General features: G+C 39.0%; 1 protein-coding gene across 2 annotated transcripts in view; it reads left to right on the top strand.

Annotated features, from left to right (window-relative positions):
• Positions 1-14,592, top strand: part of SULF1 (sulfatase 1) — a 206,263-nt gene that overhangs the window by 135,816 nt on the left and 55,855 nt on the right. For both annotated transcript variants that reach the window (XM_069731461.1, XM_069731462.1), the window contains exons 7-9: positions 9,526-9,676; positions 12,697-12,872; positions 14,141-14,269. In XM_069731461.1, coding sequence (XP_069587562.1) covers positions 9,526-9,676; positions 12,697-12,872; positions 14,141-14,269 — 456 coding nt within the window. The remainder of the gene's footprint in view (positions 1-9,525; positions 9,677-12,696; positions 12,873-14,140; positions 14,270-14,592) is intronic.

Below are 14,592 nucleotides of genomic sequence, written 5' to 3'. Positions count from 1 at the left end.
CACTCCACCACTGGCTCCTCTTCACTCTCAACAGGCACTGGTTATGTCTCTATGGATATTCAACGTTATGAGTGACATTGAAGAGGTGGTCGTTGCCAAAGTGGGTTGGGGACTTTGAAACCCAGAGGAGGACTGGAGAGGAAGCGGTGGCAGCAAAAGGTGAGGCGCTAGGCGAGAATTTTGTTGTTTTTTTTTTCTTCACCACTTCCAGGCACACCCATTTATTTTGCATTTGGGTTGAGATTTTTATAATTATTATTATATATTTTAATGGCAATCTGGACTCATTCGATTTCACATCAAATTCCATGCGAATTTAATTTTCCGGTATACGATTTTAAATTTATCAGGCAAATTTGAAATTTTCCAGATATGCTCAAATCTAATGTTTTTTTCTTTCACATTGAGTCTTTTACTTTTTCAAAAATATTTCTGTGATTTTATTTTTTTTTTTGCTTGAATATGAATATAATTATATAAATGATTTTATTTGGATTTTTTAAAGACTGAAAATTAGTGGCTTGTTATCTGAAGTGGGTGAAATTAAAGGTTTTCTCTTTGTAAAGTTATATGAGGTGACCTAAAAGAATCTTAAATTTCTATGTAGGTGGTTGGTCTACAATGTGCAATGTTGAAAGACATTGTCATCCTTTAGGGTGCTTGAATTATGGCCGTGTTGTTTTTTACACACTACACTCTAAATGAGTTAAAGAAGATCTTCAACAGTGGCTGGTCCAAAGATCTCATCACATCGGGGCCGGGTGTCAGCTGATTGTCACAGCTGACACCCGTGTTATGAATAGGTAATTCAGAACCACTATGGACCTTGAAATTCAGAGCACACAAAGTGACCTGACAATAACCAAAAAATATAGGACGAGCTCTGAGACGTGGAAACTCTGCTGACCGCAATCCCTAATCCTATCACACCACACTAGAGGTAGCCGTGGATTGCTCCTAACGCTCCCTATGCAACTCGGCACAGCCTGAGAAACTAGCTAGGCCTGAAGACAGAAAAATAAGCCTACCTTGCCTCAGAGAAATTCCCCAAAGGAAAAGGCAGCCCCCCACATATAATGACTGTGAGTAAGATGAAAACACAAACACAGAGATGAAATAGATTTAGCAAAGTGAGGCCCAACTTATTGAATAGACCGAGGATAGGAAAGATAGCTTTGCGGTCAACACAAAAACCTACAAACAACCACGCAGAGGGGCAAAAAGACCCTCCGCACCGACTAACGGTACGGAGGTGCACCCTCTGCGTCTCAGAGCTTCCAGCAAGCAAGAAAAACCAATAAAGCAAGCTGGACAGAAAATATAGCAACAAAAATAACACAAGCAGAACTTAGCTTATGCTGAGCAGACAGGCCACAGGAACGATCCAGGAGGAAGCAAGACCAATACTAGAACATTGACTGGAGGCCAGGATCAAAGCACCAGGTGGAGTTAAATAGAGCAGCACCTAACGACTTAACCTCATCACCTGAGGAAGGAAACTCAGAAGCCACAGTACCACTCGTGACCACAGGAGGGAGCCTGATCACAGAATTCACAACACACCCGGTACTAAATGCCAGGAGCGGTCATGGACCGCTCCCAGCACTTTAACCCCGGAACACTGCGATCAAACATGATCACAGCATTCCGGGAGCAGGCAGAGAAGCTGTCAGCTCTGAAATCTGAGAGACTTCCTGTCATGCGCAGTGCATGTCAGGAAGTCTGTGTCAGTGTACAGAAGCAGGAGCGCTGACAGCTTCTGTAGCAGATCTGCATGCTATAGACGCGATCAGCCTGCAGAAAGCGAGTGTCCCATAGTGTGATAAAGTATAAAACTAAGAATGAATTAAAAAAAATTTTTTTAACCAATTGTAAAAATACAAAAAAAAAAAATAGAATAAAATTGATTTTTTTTATTAAATGAATATTTGAATTTAAAAAAATCAAAACAATAAAAGTACACATATTTGGTATTGCCGCGTCCATAACAATCCGACCTATAAAAATGTCCCACTCGTTAACCCCTTCAGTGAACGCCATTAAAAAAGACAAAAAAAACCCGCTTTATTATCATACCGCCAAACAAAAAGTGGAATAACACGCGATCAAAAAGATGGATATCAATAAACATGGTACCGCTGAAAACGCCATCTTGTCCCGCAAAAAACAAGCCCCCATGCAGCTCTATCACCATAAAAATAAAAAAGTTATAGCTCTTAGAATAAAGCGATGCAAAAATAATTATTTTTTATATAAAACAATTTTTATTGTATAAAAGCGCCAAAACAAAAAAATTATATAAATGAAGTATCGCTGTCATCTTACTGACCCGAAGAAAAAAACGGCTTTATCAATTTTACCACACACAGAGCAGTATAAACACTCCCCCCTCCCCCCCAAAAAAAAGAAATTCATGAATTCCTAGTTTTTGTTCATTCTGCCTCACAAAAATCGGAATAAAAAGCGATCAAAAAATGTCATGTGCCCAAAAATAGTACAAATAGGAACTCGTCCCACAAAAAAACAAGACCTCACATGACACTGTGGGCAATATGGGAAAAATTCTAGCTCTCAAAATGTGGTGATGCAAAAACTATTTTTTGCAATAAAAAGTGTCTTTTAGTGTTTGACAGCTGCCAAACATAAAAACCCGCTATAAATAGTAAATCAAACCCCCATTGGTCACCCCCTTAGTTATGGAAAAATAATAAAATTAAAAAAAAGTATGTATTTCCATTTTCCCTTAAGGGTTAGGGCTAAAGTTGGGGTTAGGGTTTTGATTACGAGATTATGGTTTGGATTAAGGTTAGGGGTGTGTTGGGGTTAGGGGTGTGGTTAGGGTTGGGAATAGGGTTAGAGTTAGAATTGGGGGGTTTCCACTGTTTAGGCACATCAGGGGCTCTCCAAACGCAACATGGCGTCTGATCTCAATTCCAGCCAATTCTGCATTGGAAAAAGTCAAACTGTGCTCCTTCATTTCCGAGCTCTGCCAAACAGTGGTTTACCCCCACATATGGGGTATCGGCGTACTCAGGACAAATTGTACAACAAATTATGGGTCCAATTTCTCCTGTTACCCTTGGTAAAATAAAACAAATTAGATCTGAAGTAAATTTGTTGTGAAAAAAGTTAAATGTTAATTTTTTTTTTTAAACTTTCAAAAAATTCCTGTGAAGCAGCTGAAGGGTTAATAGACTTGTTGAATGTGGTTTTGAGCACCTTGAGGTGTACAGTTTTTTGAATGGTGTCACACTTGGGTATTTTCTATCATATAGACCCCTCAAAGTGACTTCAAATGTGATGTGGTCCCTAAAAAAAAAAAAAAAAAAAATGTTGTAAAAATGAGAAATTGCTGATCAACTTTTAACCCTTACAACTTCCTAACAAAAAAATTTTTGGTTCCAAAATTGTGCTGATGTAAAGTAGACATGTGGGAAATCTTACTACTTAAGTATTTTGTGTGACATATCTGTGTGATTTAAGGGCATGAAAATATCAAAGTTGGGAAATTGCGAAATTTTCTAAATTTTCACCAAATTTCCGTTTTTTTCACAAATAAATGCAATTCATATCAAAGAAATTTTATGACTATCATGAAGTACAATGTCACGAGAAACCTTGTCAGAATCACTGGGATCCATTGAAGCGTTCCAGAGTTATAACCTCATAAAGGGACAATGGTCAGAATTGTAAAATTTGGCCTGGTCAGTAACATGCAAACAACTCTTGGGGGTAAAGGGGTTAACGAGTCTTGCAATATGACTTGGTGCACAGTTATGTAAGTTGAAGCTGAAATGATCTCTAAAGGGCCACATTTCCTTTGTATTTTAGGCAAAAAAAATAGATGTATAAATATATATATTCATCTTTTACATTTTAAAAATTACAAAAAAGCTAATTGTTCAGTGCAAAAGTTTGGGCACCATTGTTAGTACCTAGTGGCACCCCCTTTTGCAAGTATCACAGCTTGTAAATGCTTTTTGTAGCCAGCCAAGAGTCTTTTAATTCTTGTTTGAGGGATTTTCATCCATTCTTGGAAAATTCTTCGAATTTTGTTAGATTCCTGGGTCGTCTTGCATACACTATTTTGAACTCTAAGCACAGATTTTCAATGATGTTCAGATCAGGGGACTGTGAAGGCCATTATAAAACAGTCTGCTTGCACCTTTTGGGGAAGTCTATTGTGAATTCTCATGATTTTGTAAAGATGTTGTTGCATCAAGAATTTGTTGAAATTCCATTGAATCCATTCTTCCCTCTACCCGTGAAATGTTCCCCATGCCATTAGAGCTTCAACACAACCTTAAAGTATTGATTCACCCTCCTCCTTAATGGTTGGTGAGATGTTCTTTAACAGAAATTCTGTGCCCTTTTTTTTTCTCCACACATACCTTTTAGATCATTGTGGCCAAACAGTTCTATTTTAACGTCATCGGTCCACAGGACTTGTTTCCAAAATGCATTAGGCTTGTTTAGATGTTCTTTTGCATACTTTTGACACTGAATTTTATGGGGAGGACGCAGGAGAGGTTTATTTCTGATGACTCTTCCATGAAGGCAATATTTGTGCAGGTGTCTCTGAACAGTAGAACAATGTACCACAACTCCAGAGTCTGCTAAATCTATCCAGAGGTCTTTCTTTTGCCGGAAAGCCGGGTTCTAATTTGCCCCTCAAGCAATCCTTCAAGCAGCTCTCAATGAAATTTTGCTTGTTCTTCCAGACCTTATCTTGACCTCCACTGTTCCTGTTAACTGATATTTCTTAGTTACATTTTAAACTGAGGAAATGGCAACTTAAAATGCTTTATTATAGCCTTCTCCTGCTTTATGGGCCTCCGTCATTTTCACTTTCAGAGTGCTAGACAGCTGCTTAGAAGAACCCATGGCTGCTATTTTTTTTACATAAGGTTAGAGGTTGCCGGGTTTTTATAAAGCTGGGAAATTTATATCACCTGGCCATTCCTAACGATGATGGTGAACAAACGATAACCCCAACAGCAGGGCTGGACTGGCAATTCTGGCAAATGTCTGGTCATGGGCTGCCTTGTCTGCTACGTTGTTGGCAGAATCCGTGTTCTCAAGACACCCATACTGTTAAGAGTTGTGACGGTGCACAAAGTCACTGATGCCATCACTTACCCCAGCAGGCCACAGATATCTTTAGAAAGATTGGTCTTGTAGTAAATCTTGCTTTCCTCCATCCAGTGGTAATATTAGTAATATATCCCCATCTGGCGCTTGGGGACAGGGACAGCATGGGCCTGTGTGATTTCAAATGCCAGGGCTGAATTTCAGCCCCAGTCCGTACCTGCCTAACAGGCTAATAAAGGTCTGAAACCTTGGTCAAAGTTATCTGAGCACACAAATCTCCAAGGTTGCAAAAACTTTTGCATCAACCCATTTTCCTTTTTGTAATTTTTAAACTGTGTGCACACGTTGCTGATTTTTCACGTTTTTTTGGCGCAAGTAATAAAATGTTGAAGCTATAATAGACATTATTTTTAAACAAAAACCGTGAACTATTTTAAAATACTTTCCACTTTTTTTTTCTTATTTTATTGTTTTCTGGTTCTTTATTTATTCCAGTGCATTCTTTTCAGATAAAATAAAAGCTCAAATGACATTGGCTTAAAAAAAACTAAATGGAAAGAAATAAAAATATTTTCCAAGAACATTTGTCCAAGTGATAATATACTTGGAATAATCCAGCTGGGGTGTAACTGCTTCAAGGATCCAAAAGATGTTCCCTCCAGATTGTTAAACCAGAGCTGTCTGTAACAAGTTTATTTCCAATTTCCTTCCCTCACTTCGTTTGCGTTTTTATTTATTTTTTTCTAAAAAGAGAATGTTATTCGCACAGAATTAAAAAATAAATAAAGTCAAGTTAACAACATGTTTGCTAAAATTTATACAGTGTGTATATGTTTATCACACTTAAATGTTTCAGATCACCAAACAAATTTAATTAGACAGACAACACAAGTAACCACAAAATGTAGTTTTTAAATTTAAAGTCTTTATTATAAAGGGAAAAAGAAATACAAGCCTACAGGGCCCTGTGTGAGAAAGTGATTGCCCCCTAAACCTTGGTTGCAACAACTGCAATCAAGCGTTTGTGATACCTGGCAATGAGTCTTTTTCAACAGCTCTGGAGGAATTTTGACCTTCTCATATTTGCAGAATTGTTGTAATTCAGCCACATTGGAGTGTTTCTGAGCATGAACTGCCTTTTTAAGGTCATGCCGCAGCATCTCAATCGAATTAAGGTTAGTACTTTGACTATGCCACTCCAAAGTCTTCTTTTTGTTTTTTTTTTTTAAACCATTTAGAGGTAGACTTGCTGGTGGTTCAGCTTGAAGTCACGAACAGATGGCCAGACATTCTCCTTCAGTATTTTTTGATAGATAGGAGAATTCATTGTTCCATTTACCACATCAAGTCTTCCAGGTCCTGAAGCGACAAAACGGCCCCAGACCATCACACTACCACCACCATATTTACTGTTGGTATGATGTTCCTTTTCTGAAATGCTGTGTTACTTCTATGCCAAATGTAATGGGACGTATACCTTCCAAAAAGTTCAAAATTTTGTCTCGTCAGTCCAGAATATTCTCCTAAAAGTCTTGGGGGTCATCAAGATGTTTTCTGGCAAAACTGAAACAAGTCTTTGTATTGCTCAGCAGTGGTTTTCAACTTCGAACTATGACATACAGGCCATTTTTGCCCAGTCTTTTTTATGGTGGAGTTATGAACACTGACCTTAACTGAGACAAATGAGACCTCCAGTTCTTTGGATGTTGTGTGTTGTCTTTTGTGACCTCTTGGATGAGTTGTCACAGCACTCGGGGTAATTTTGGTTGGCCAGCCACTCTGAGCAATGTTCACCACTGTTCCATGTTTTTGCCATAGTGGATAATGTCTCTCACTGTGAGATGCTTGAGTCCCAAATAGTGATGAGCTAGTGTACTCGTTGCTCGGGTTTTCTCAAGGACGCTCAGGTGACCTCCGAGTATTTATAACTGCTCGGAGATTTCGTTTTCATCACTGCAGCTGAATGATTTACAGCTATTTGCCAGCCTAAGTACACGTGGGGGTTGCCAGGTTGCTAGGGAATCCCCACATGTAATCAAACAGGCTAGTAGCTGTAATTCATTCAGCTGCTGGGATGAAAACTAAATCTCCGAGCAGTCATAAATACTCGGAGGTCACCCGAGCAACGAGTACACTCGCTCATCACTAGTCCCAAAGCTTTATAAATGGATTTATAACCTTTTCCAGACTGATAGATCTCAATTACTTTGTTTCTCATTTGTTCCAGAATTTCTTTGGATTACGGCATGATGTCTAGCTTTTGAGGACCTTTTGGTCTACCTCACTTTGTCAGGCAGGTCCTATCTAAGTGATTTCTTAATTAAGAACAGGTGTGGCAGTAGTCGGGCCTTGGTATGGCTAGGGAATTTGAACTCAGATTTCCAAAGATGTGATAAACCACAGTTCATTTATGTTTTGGTGTGTGCGGTCATCACTTTTTCACACAGGACCTTGTAGGTTTGGATTTCATTCTCCCTTAATAATGAAGGCCTTCATTTAAAAATCAAAAAACAAAAAAAAAAAACTGCATTTTGTATGTACTTATGTTATCTTTGTCTAATATTTAAATTTAGTCTGGTATGACAAACATGCAAAAGAATAGGAAATATGTGTGTGTGTATATTATATAGAGATGGCGCTTACTGCATGTGTTGGGGGACACTCGCTCAGTCACACAGGCACGTTTTTCCCACAAAAACAGTCCGGGCGGTTGGTATGGCATCATAAACCGGGTCATGCAGAGTCCATTACACTTCATGGAACACAATAGTAGGCACCAACAAATGACATTTAGTTGCAGCTTTAACTTGGATACTTCATATATGGCTTTAACTCACAGTTCAAACACTACACCTGCCAGCCCTCCTTGAATAGTTCCCGGGGAGGTCTTACACCTTATCAATGTCTCTAGTCATATAGCGCACACGACATTGATTCGTAGTCTCTAAACACGCTGAACCTCACTTTGTCCAGTTACCGTGGGAGACCACACAGTTCATTACTGAACCCCTGTCCCCCTGTCAGTGCACACAGTTCCCCATACTCTGGGTTACCTTCCAGGAGCTCCTGCTCCACACGCTGACTCCTGTCAGTCCTCTGGGAAGCTGCCGACCTGAGATCACCATCCCGGACAATGCCTTGCTCACTAGGCCACCTGACAGTCCAGATCCTCAGACGGGCTGTAGCTCCCCAGTACAGTGCCATTGCAGACTCTGCATACACTCCTCCCATGTGCTCTTCAGGAATCCTACTCCCAGGACTTCCAACACAGGCCACTCAGTGCGCTATTCAGGACGTCTGTCCCCACCTGGGACCGTCCAGCACACAAGTCTCTCAGTGCGCTTAACAGGTATCTGATCCTACTACTAAAATCTCCCAACACACAGGTCTTCAGATCCACGGCCTCAGTGTGCTATTCAGGGATCCAGTCCACACTCAGGACCTCCCAACACACAAGTCATCCAGGATCAATTTTCCCTGTATGAGTCATAAGTCACTGCAGGAGGGAGGAGCTGTGTCAGGAGCTGAAGAGGGGAATGATTTTTGCGGGGAAAAGAGCTTTCCTGTTTCTATATAGAGCAGAGAAAGAAAAATTAGCTGGGTAGAAAGGCAAAATGAGCAATTTTCAGTACATAATATATGGCAATTATATTGTATAGCACTAAGAGGATACCAAATTTGATAGGAGTGCTTATTTAAGGTTGTAATGGATAGAAGCTTTGCTATTTATTTTTTCGATTGTGAATATTACTGATGAAAAACTCTGATGGTGAAGACCGAAACACTGCTGAAAATCTGATCCAAAACACTGATGTGACTCGGACAATTTGCCACATGAAATCTCGCGGACATCTGAATTGGTCCTTCAAAGGGATCGTTTGTCATTTTCAAAAACCATATTGGTACTTTCTGAGTTAATTGAAGGAAATCCCTGGGCCTAAACTAGAAAGTATTTCTCTAGAGCAGTGTTCCCCAATTTCTGTCCTCAAGAGCCACCAACAGGTCATATTTTTGGAATTTCCTTAGTATTGACCAGATGATTGCATCACCTGGATGGACAAGAATTCCATGGTGTTTTTTTAGGACTGGAGTTGGGGAACACTGCTTTAGACTAGAGCATGAATCGGCAACCTGCATCACCCCAGGCTGTCAGAACATGCTGCAAGTTATGGTTTGGCTCCTACTTTAGAAGGACTTCTACAGTACATTCCTATATTACATCGTTTGCCCATTGATTTCAATGAGCATCATGCAAAGTTTTAAATTTCCCGAGGCAGCACTGTCAGCACATTAAAAACATGAATGCAGCAAAACTTCAAGTGATTAAATTATTTTTTTATGGAAACTTTTGAACAAAAGGAATGTTAAGAGATCAACATGTTTAACGTCTTCAGAGGTTTTTATGATTGTGCATATATATATTTTACTCCTCAGAACTCCAAGCTACAATTATGCCCCAAATATGGACAAACATTGGATCATGCAGTATACAGGGGCTATGCTACCAATCCATATGGAGTTTACAAATGTGCTTCACAGGAAGAGACTGCAGACACTTCTGTCTGTGGATGATTCAATGGAGAAGGTATTTTACCCTTTTTATCCTTTTCTTTGCACTGTTTAAAGTTTATGTACTTTTAGTGATATGCCACCTATAATCGTCTTTTAATGCCAGGACTGACTCCAAAGTATTGCTCTATCCTGTGGTTCTAAAATGATGCAAGATTTTGCAGCTGTTAGATTTCTTGATTTGTCTTCCCTTCCTTTTTTCCATCACTGCTTTTCTAAATAATCCCTAGTTTCTAGTGCTGCCTCCCTCCACTAGCCTACCTATGCCCGATATTACAATTTCCTTGAGTGGTTCAACCATAACTACCAAGCATCACGCTCACTCTCTTGGGGCTATATTTGGGGTATGTGCACACGTCAGGATTTTCTAGCAGAAATTTCCTGACAAAAACCGGACATTTCTGCCAGAAGTCCACATGCGTTTTTTTTTTTGCGTTTTTTTTTTTGCGGTTTTTGTGCGTTTTTTCCCAAATGCATAGAATAGCAGGAAAAACGCGAAAAATCTGCAAAATTAATGAACATGCTGCTTTTTTTACCGCAATACGTTTTTTTTGCGGAAAAAAACGCATCATGTGCACAAAAATTGCAGAATGCATTCTAAATGATAGGATGCATATGTCTGCAGTTTGTAATGCATTTTTATTACAAAAAAACGCAAAAAAAGGTGAAAACCTGAACGTGTGCACATACCCTTAACACAGAACATTCCTGCAGTCCCTATATCCAATCACTCACTCATGTCACCTGCACCTTAAAAACATCTCCAGAATCTGACCTTTTCTCACCTTAGAAACTGCAAAAACTCTTACTGTTACACTTTTTTGTATTCTTATCTGAACTACTTTAACTCTCCACTAATCAGTCTTCCTCTTACTATATTTTCTTCTCTCCAATCCATCCTGAATGTGGCAGCCAGGGTCGTATTTCTGTCCTGCCGTTGGGCTACTTTAATAACTTGCGTCGGTATGGGGCCGTCGCAAACCGTCGGCCCAATGTACCGACGGACAGTGTGATAAATGTAGCACAACTTGGGCAGCGGATGCAGTTTTACAATGCATCCGCTGCCCATTGCAATGAGCGGGGAGGATGGGGCGGAGTTTCAGCTGCGCATGCGCGGTCGAAAATGGCAATCACGACGCACAAGAAAAAGTTACATTGAACTTTTTTTGTGCGTCGCATCCGCCAAAAACACGACGCACCAGTCTCACGACGGATGTGACGTGTCGCCATACGTCGCAATGCGTCGCTAATGCAAGTCAAAGGAGAAAAAACGCATCCTGCGGGAAACTTTGCAGGATGCTTTTTTTCTCCAAAACGACGCATTGCGACGTACGCCTAACAACGCAAGGGTGAAAGTAGCCTTACACTGATGCCTCCACCTTTTTCCACTCATTGCACTGGTTACCCATTGGCAACAGAGTAGAATATAAACTTCTCTCTCTCATCCACAAAGCTCTCCACAATTCTGCACCACCATACAGCTCCTTCATTATTTCTGTCTATCACTATACCCATGCTTTCTGTTCTGCAACTGATCGAAGACCAATATCCTCAATAATCCGAACCTCCCGCTTCTCTTGTGCTGTGCCAGTTTTCTGGTATGCACTACCCTAGACAATCTGGTTTAATTCCTTTCCTCCACGCTTTTTTGTGTGATATAAAAACACATCTCTTTAGCCAGTCCTATCACCTTACTTCACTAATCTAACTCTTCCCTGTTTTTAAACTCGTAAAGAATCTGGTCCGTCCTATTCATCGGTCTCCACATCTTCCATGCCCAACAGCACTGGGTAACTGCACTTAGACAGATCCTGGCTGATGATCGGATCATGCAGCTTTATTTTAAAACTTCTATTTATTATAACGACTGCAGAACCGTACATGACAAGAATGTTCTACCTATTGTGTTCATTCTGCTTTCTATTTCCTTCACGCATGAATGGCCACAGACCTAATGTGAAAAAAAATTGTTTTGTTTTTTTGTTTGTTTTTTTTTAAACAAAGTCTATCTAGACATATAGTGACGAAGCATAATAATAACTTTGATTTGGTCAAAGTCGCACCACTGGAACAAATCAATATAGAATAACTAAATAGAAAAAAGACCATGAATGCTAAAGAATCATTTTGGATATTTAAATTGCAAATTTTTTTTCCGGATGGTCTGAATGACAAACTGGAACAAGTTTGATCATTAACGTCACAAATAAGTTTTGTCATGGTTCTCTGTATTTTTAATGTGTATATGTATGTATGTGTGTGTAAAATATATTATACGAATCTGTATGTATATATTTTAGAGTACTTGTCATGTATCATGTTTAGTCCTATTACACTGTTCAGGTACAAACAAAAAATAATATATAGGAAAATAGTAAATTATAAGATTAAAAGATAAATAATCTTACTAGCAAAGAACAGATATATGCATATTACATTTACATATGTCTTTTCCCCCCCATTCTATTGTATCTTATTTTTGAGAGAAATTAGGAAAAAAGGAGAAAAACATTATAAAAAAAAAATTTAAGCATAAAAGTGTATTTATTGTGATACATTATAGTTTGCAAATGGAATTTTAATTAGATCGACATGTTTCTTACAAATAGATTTTAGAATGAACCACTCCTCCCCTTCCTTTCTCACGTTGGGAAAAGGCTATATGAGAAGGGTCAAACTCATTTTCTCCATACAGCTGAAGAAGGCTGCAAACAGCCGAAACACGTTGTGTCTGTATATAGCTTTTATTTGTTTATCAGTCTGAATAAAATTTTACGTACAAGCAACCTGACATGTCTGCACCTTGATTTCTCGCTGCCATTCCCTGGTTCTCCTGTCTGGCATTTCCTTATAGATTGTAAGCGGTGAGCAGAGCCTTCGCTCCTCCTCTAACTGTTGAACTATGTATTGTTTATTCCTGTACATGTACCTGCTTAATTGTAAAGTGCCGCACAAAATGTTGCCACTATAGAAATAAAATTTATTATTAGTTTGGGTTCTTGATGTAACAACTGATTTTCCTTTTTTTTTTTTTAGCTGTATAATATGCTGGTTGAAACTGGAGAACTTGACAATACTTATATAATTTACACGGCTGACCATGGCTACCACATAGGACAGTTTGGTCTTGTTAAAGGAAAGTCCATGCCATACGACTTTGACATTCGAGTCCCTTTCTTTATTCGTGGTCCAAACGTGGAGCCAGGATCAATGTAGGTTTTTTTTTTCTGGTTTACAGCTAATATATCATATTTTCAGATAAATGGTTGTCTCCTTCAGACACCCAGTCCTAGACTTCATCAGCGTCAAACTTCTTAATTAATTTGTGTAGACAAAGAAAATCATTTTCTTTTTGATTTTTTTTTTTTAAACTTTAAGTGAAGCAAATAGAACGCGAACCCTGGGGGTCTGCATTGTGCTCTTGACAGACATAGCTGTATACCATAGGAGGGATATATTATATCAATGGGGTCTAGTTAAATAACTATGGATGTGTTCCAGAGGCGTAGCAATTGATTGTAACCAAACTCTCAGTGGCCAACACATGGTCCTAATGATCAGTTTACTGATTGCTCTGTTTGTTGGTTTTTCAGTCTCTGAATGAGAGAAAACATTACTAATTGTGTATAATTTGCTGTCTTGGAAACTAATTCAGTATGTGAACATCTACAAATACGTCTAATATAAAAGAGGGGCTGTGCTGCCTTAAATTTTTTACATTGCTGTATTTGTAGGCCAGCCACAGCCATTTTACGGGGACCATACATATTAAATAGGAGTAGGTTGATGGTTGAACAACTGCTGCACAAACAATCATCTGGTGACCAATCATTTTGCTGAGGCAGCTGCACCCATTTTAGTTCATATTAACTGTTCCACTCTTTCAATCTGGTCATATATTTTAAATGACACTGGCCAAAGGATGAACAATCTTTCTGGAAAGGAGGATCATTCGTGTACTAGCAGCTATTGATCAAAAATGTTAAACTGCAATTTCTTTCCATACAGTGACAGTCTATTGTAAGTTGAGTAATATGATTCTATGTTAAATTCCACTCAAAGATGATCGTTTTGGTTGAAATCTTTCTTTATTACTCAATTTCGAAGTGGCCAACTGTATTGAGAACTGCCCAATGTAAAATGTCCATTGTGTGCCACCTTCTAGATTCTTTGTCTCAGGGTTTTTTTTATTATATGCTTTCCTTCAACATAGGGTATAGAAGTTATTGTCCCCTGTTTCCATTCTTATTCCACTCTTGACCTTGTTAACTTATACAATGACTCCACACTGCTAGACCATTTGTAGTAATACATCTTCTCCTTATAGGTTGAGGAAATATTATAGAATGACCATAGATCTGCACTTATACTACTATTTTAATTATATACCTTGTAATATAAAGTGTTTAGATTTGGCTGTATTATCATCCCGTCTATTGAACAATTTTATAGATGACTTTATTGCCTTTCTATTTTGCAGTGTTCCTCACATTGTCCTGAACTTGGATATTGCCCCCACTATTCTGGATATTGCAGGATTGGACACTCCTCCTGACATGGATGGGAAGTCTGTCCTTAACGTGATGGATATAGAGAGACCAGGAAACAGGTAGGTGTTTCTTATACAGTATGTTTAATGTGTCTCTATAATTAGTAGCTCATTAGGTTAAACAAATTAAAGAAAGACATCCAAAAAATTTGGTGTAATTTCTGGGCCCTAATGTAAAACCTGTAGGAGAGTCCCAGATTACTAAGTGCTATTTTTAATACTAAAAAGAGAAAATTTTCAGTCAGCTCACCATCCTCGTCTTACCCCAGGAGTCCGTCTGTCAGCCAGGGTCGTGGCTCGGCAGCCACAGCAACGAAATCCAGAAAAATGTGTATGACCCGGCGATGAAGAATCCACTGCACCTTCCGAGGTCTTGTATTATA

The sequence above is a fragment of the Ranitomeya imitator genome, chromosome 6 (assembly GCF_032444005.1).
Source record: "Ranitomeya imitator isolate aRanImi1 chromosome 6, aRanImi1.pri, whole genome shotgun sequence".
In the NCBI taxonomy this organism is placed as follows: Eukaryota; Metazoa; Chordata; class Amphibia; order Anura; family Dendrobatidae; genus Ranitomeya; species Ranitomeya imitator.
Note: the sequence above shows the minus strand (reverse complement) of the source record. Positions and strands in the feature narration are given on the sequence as shown.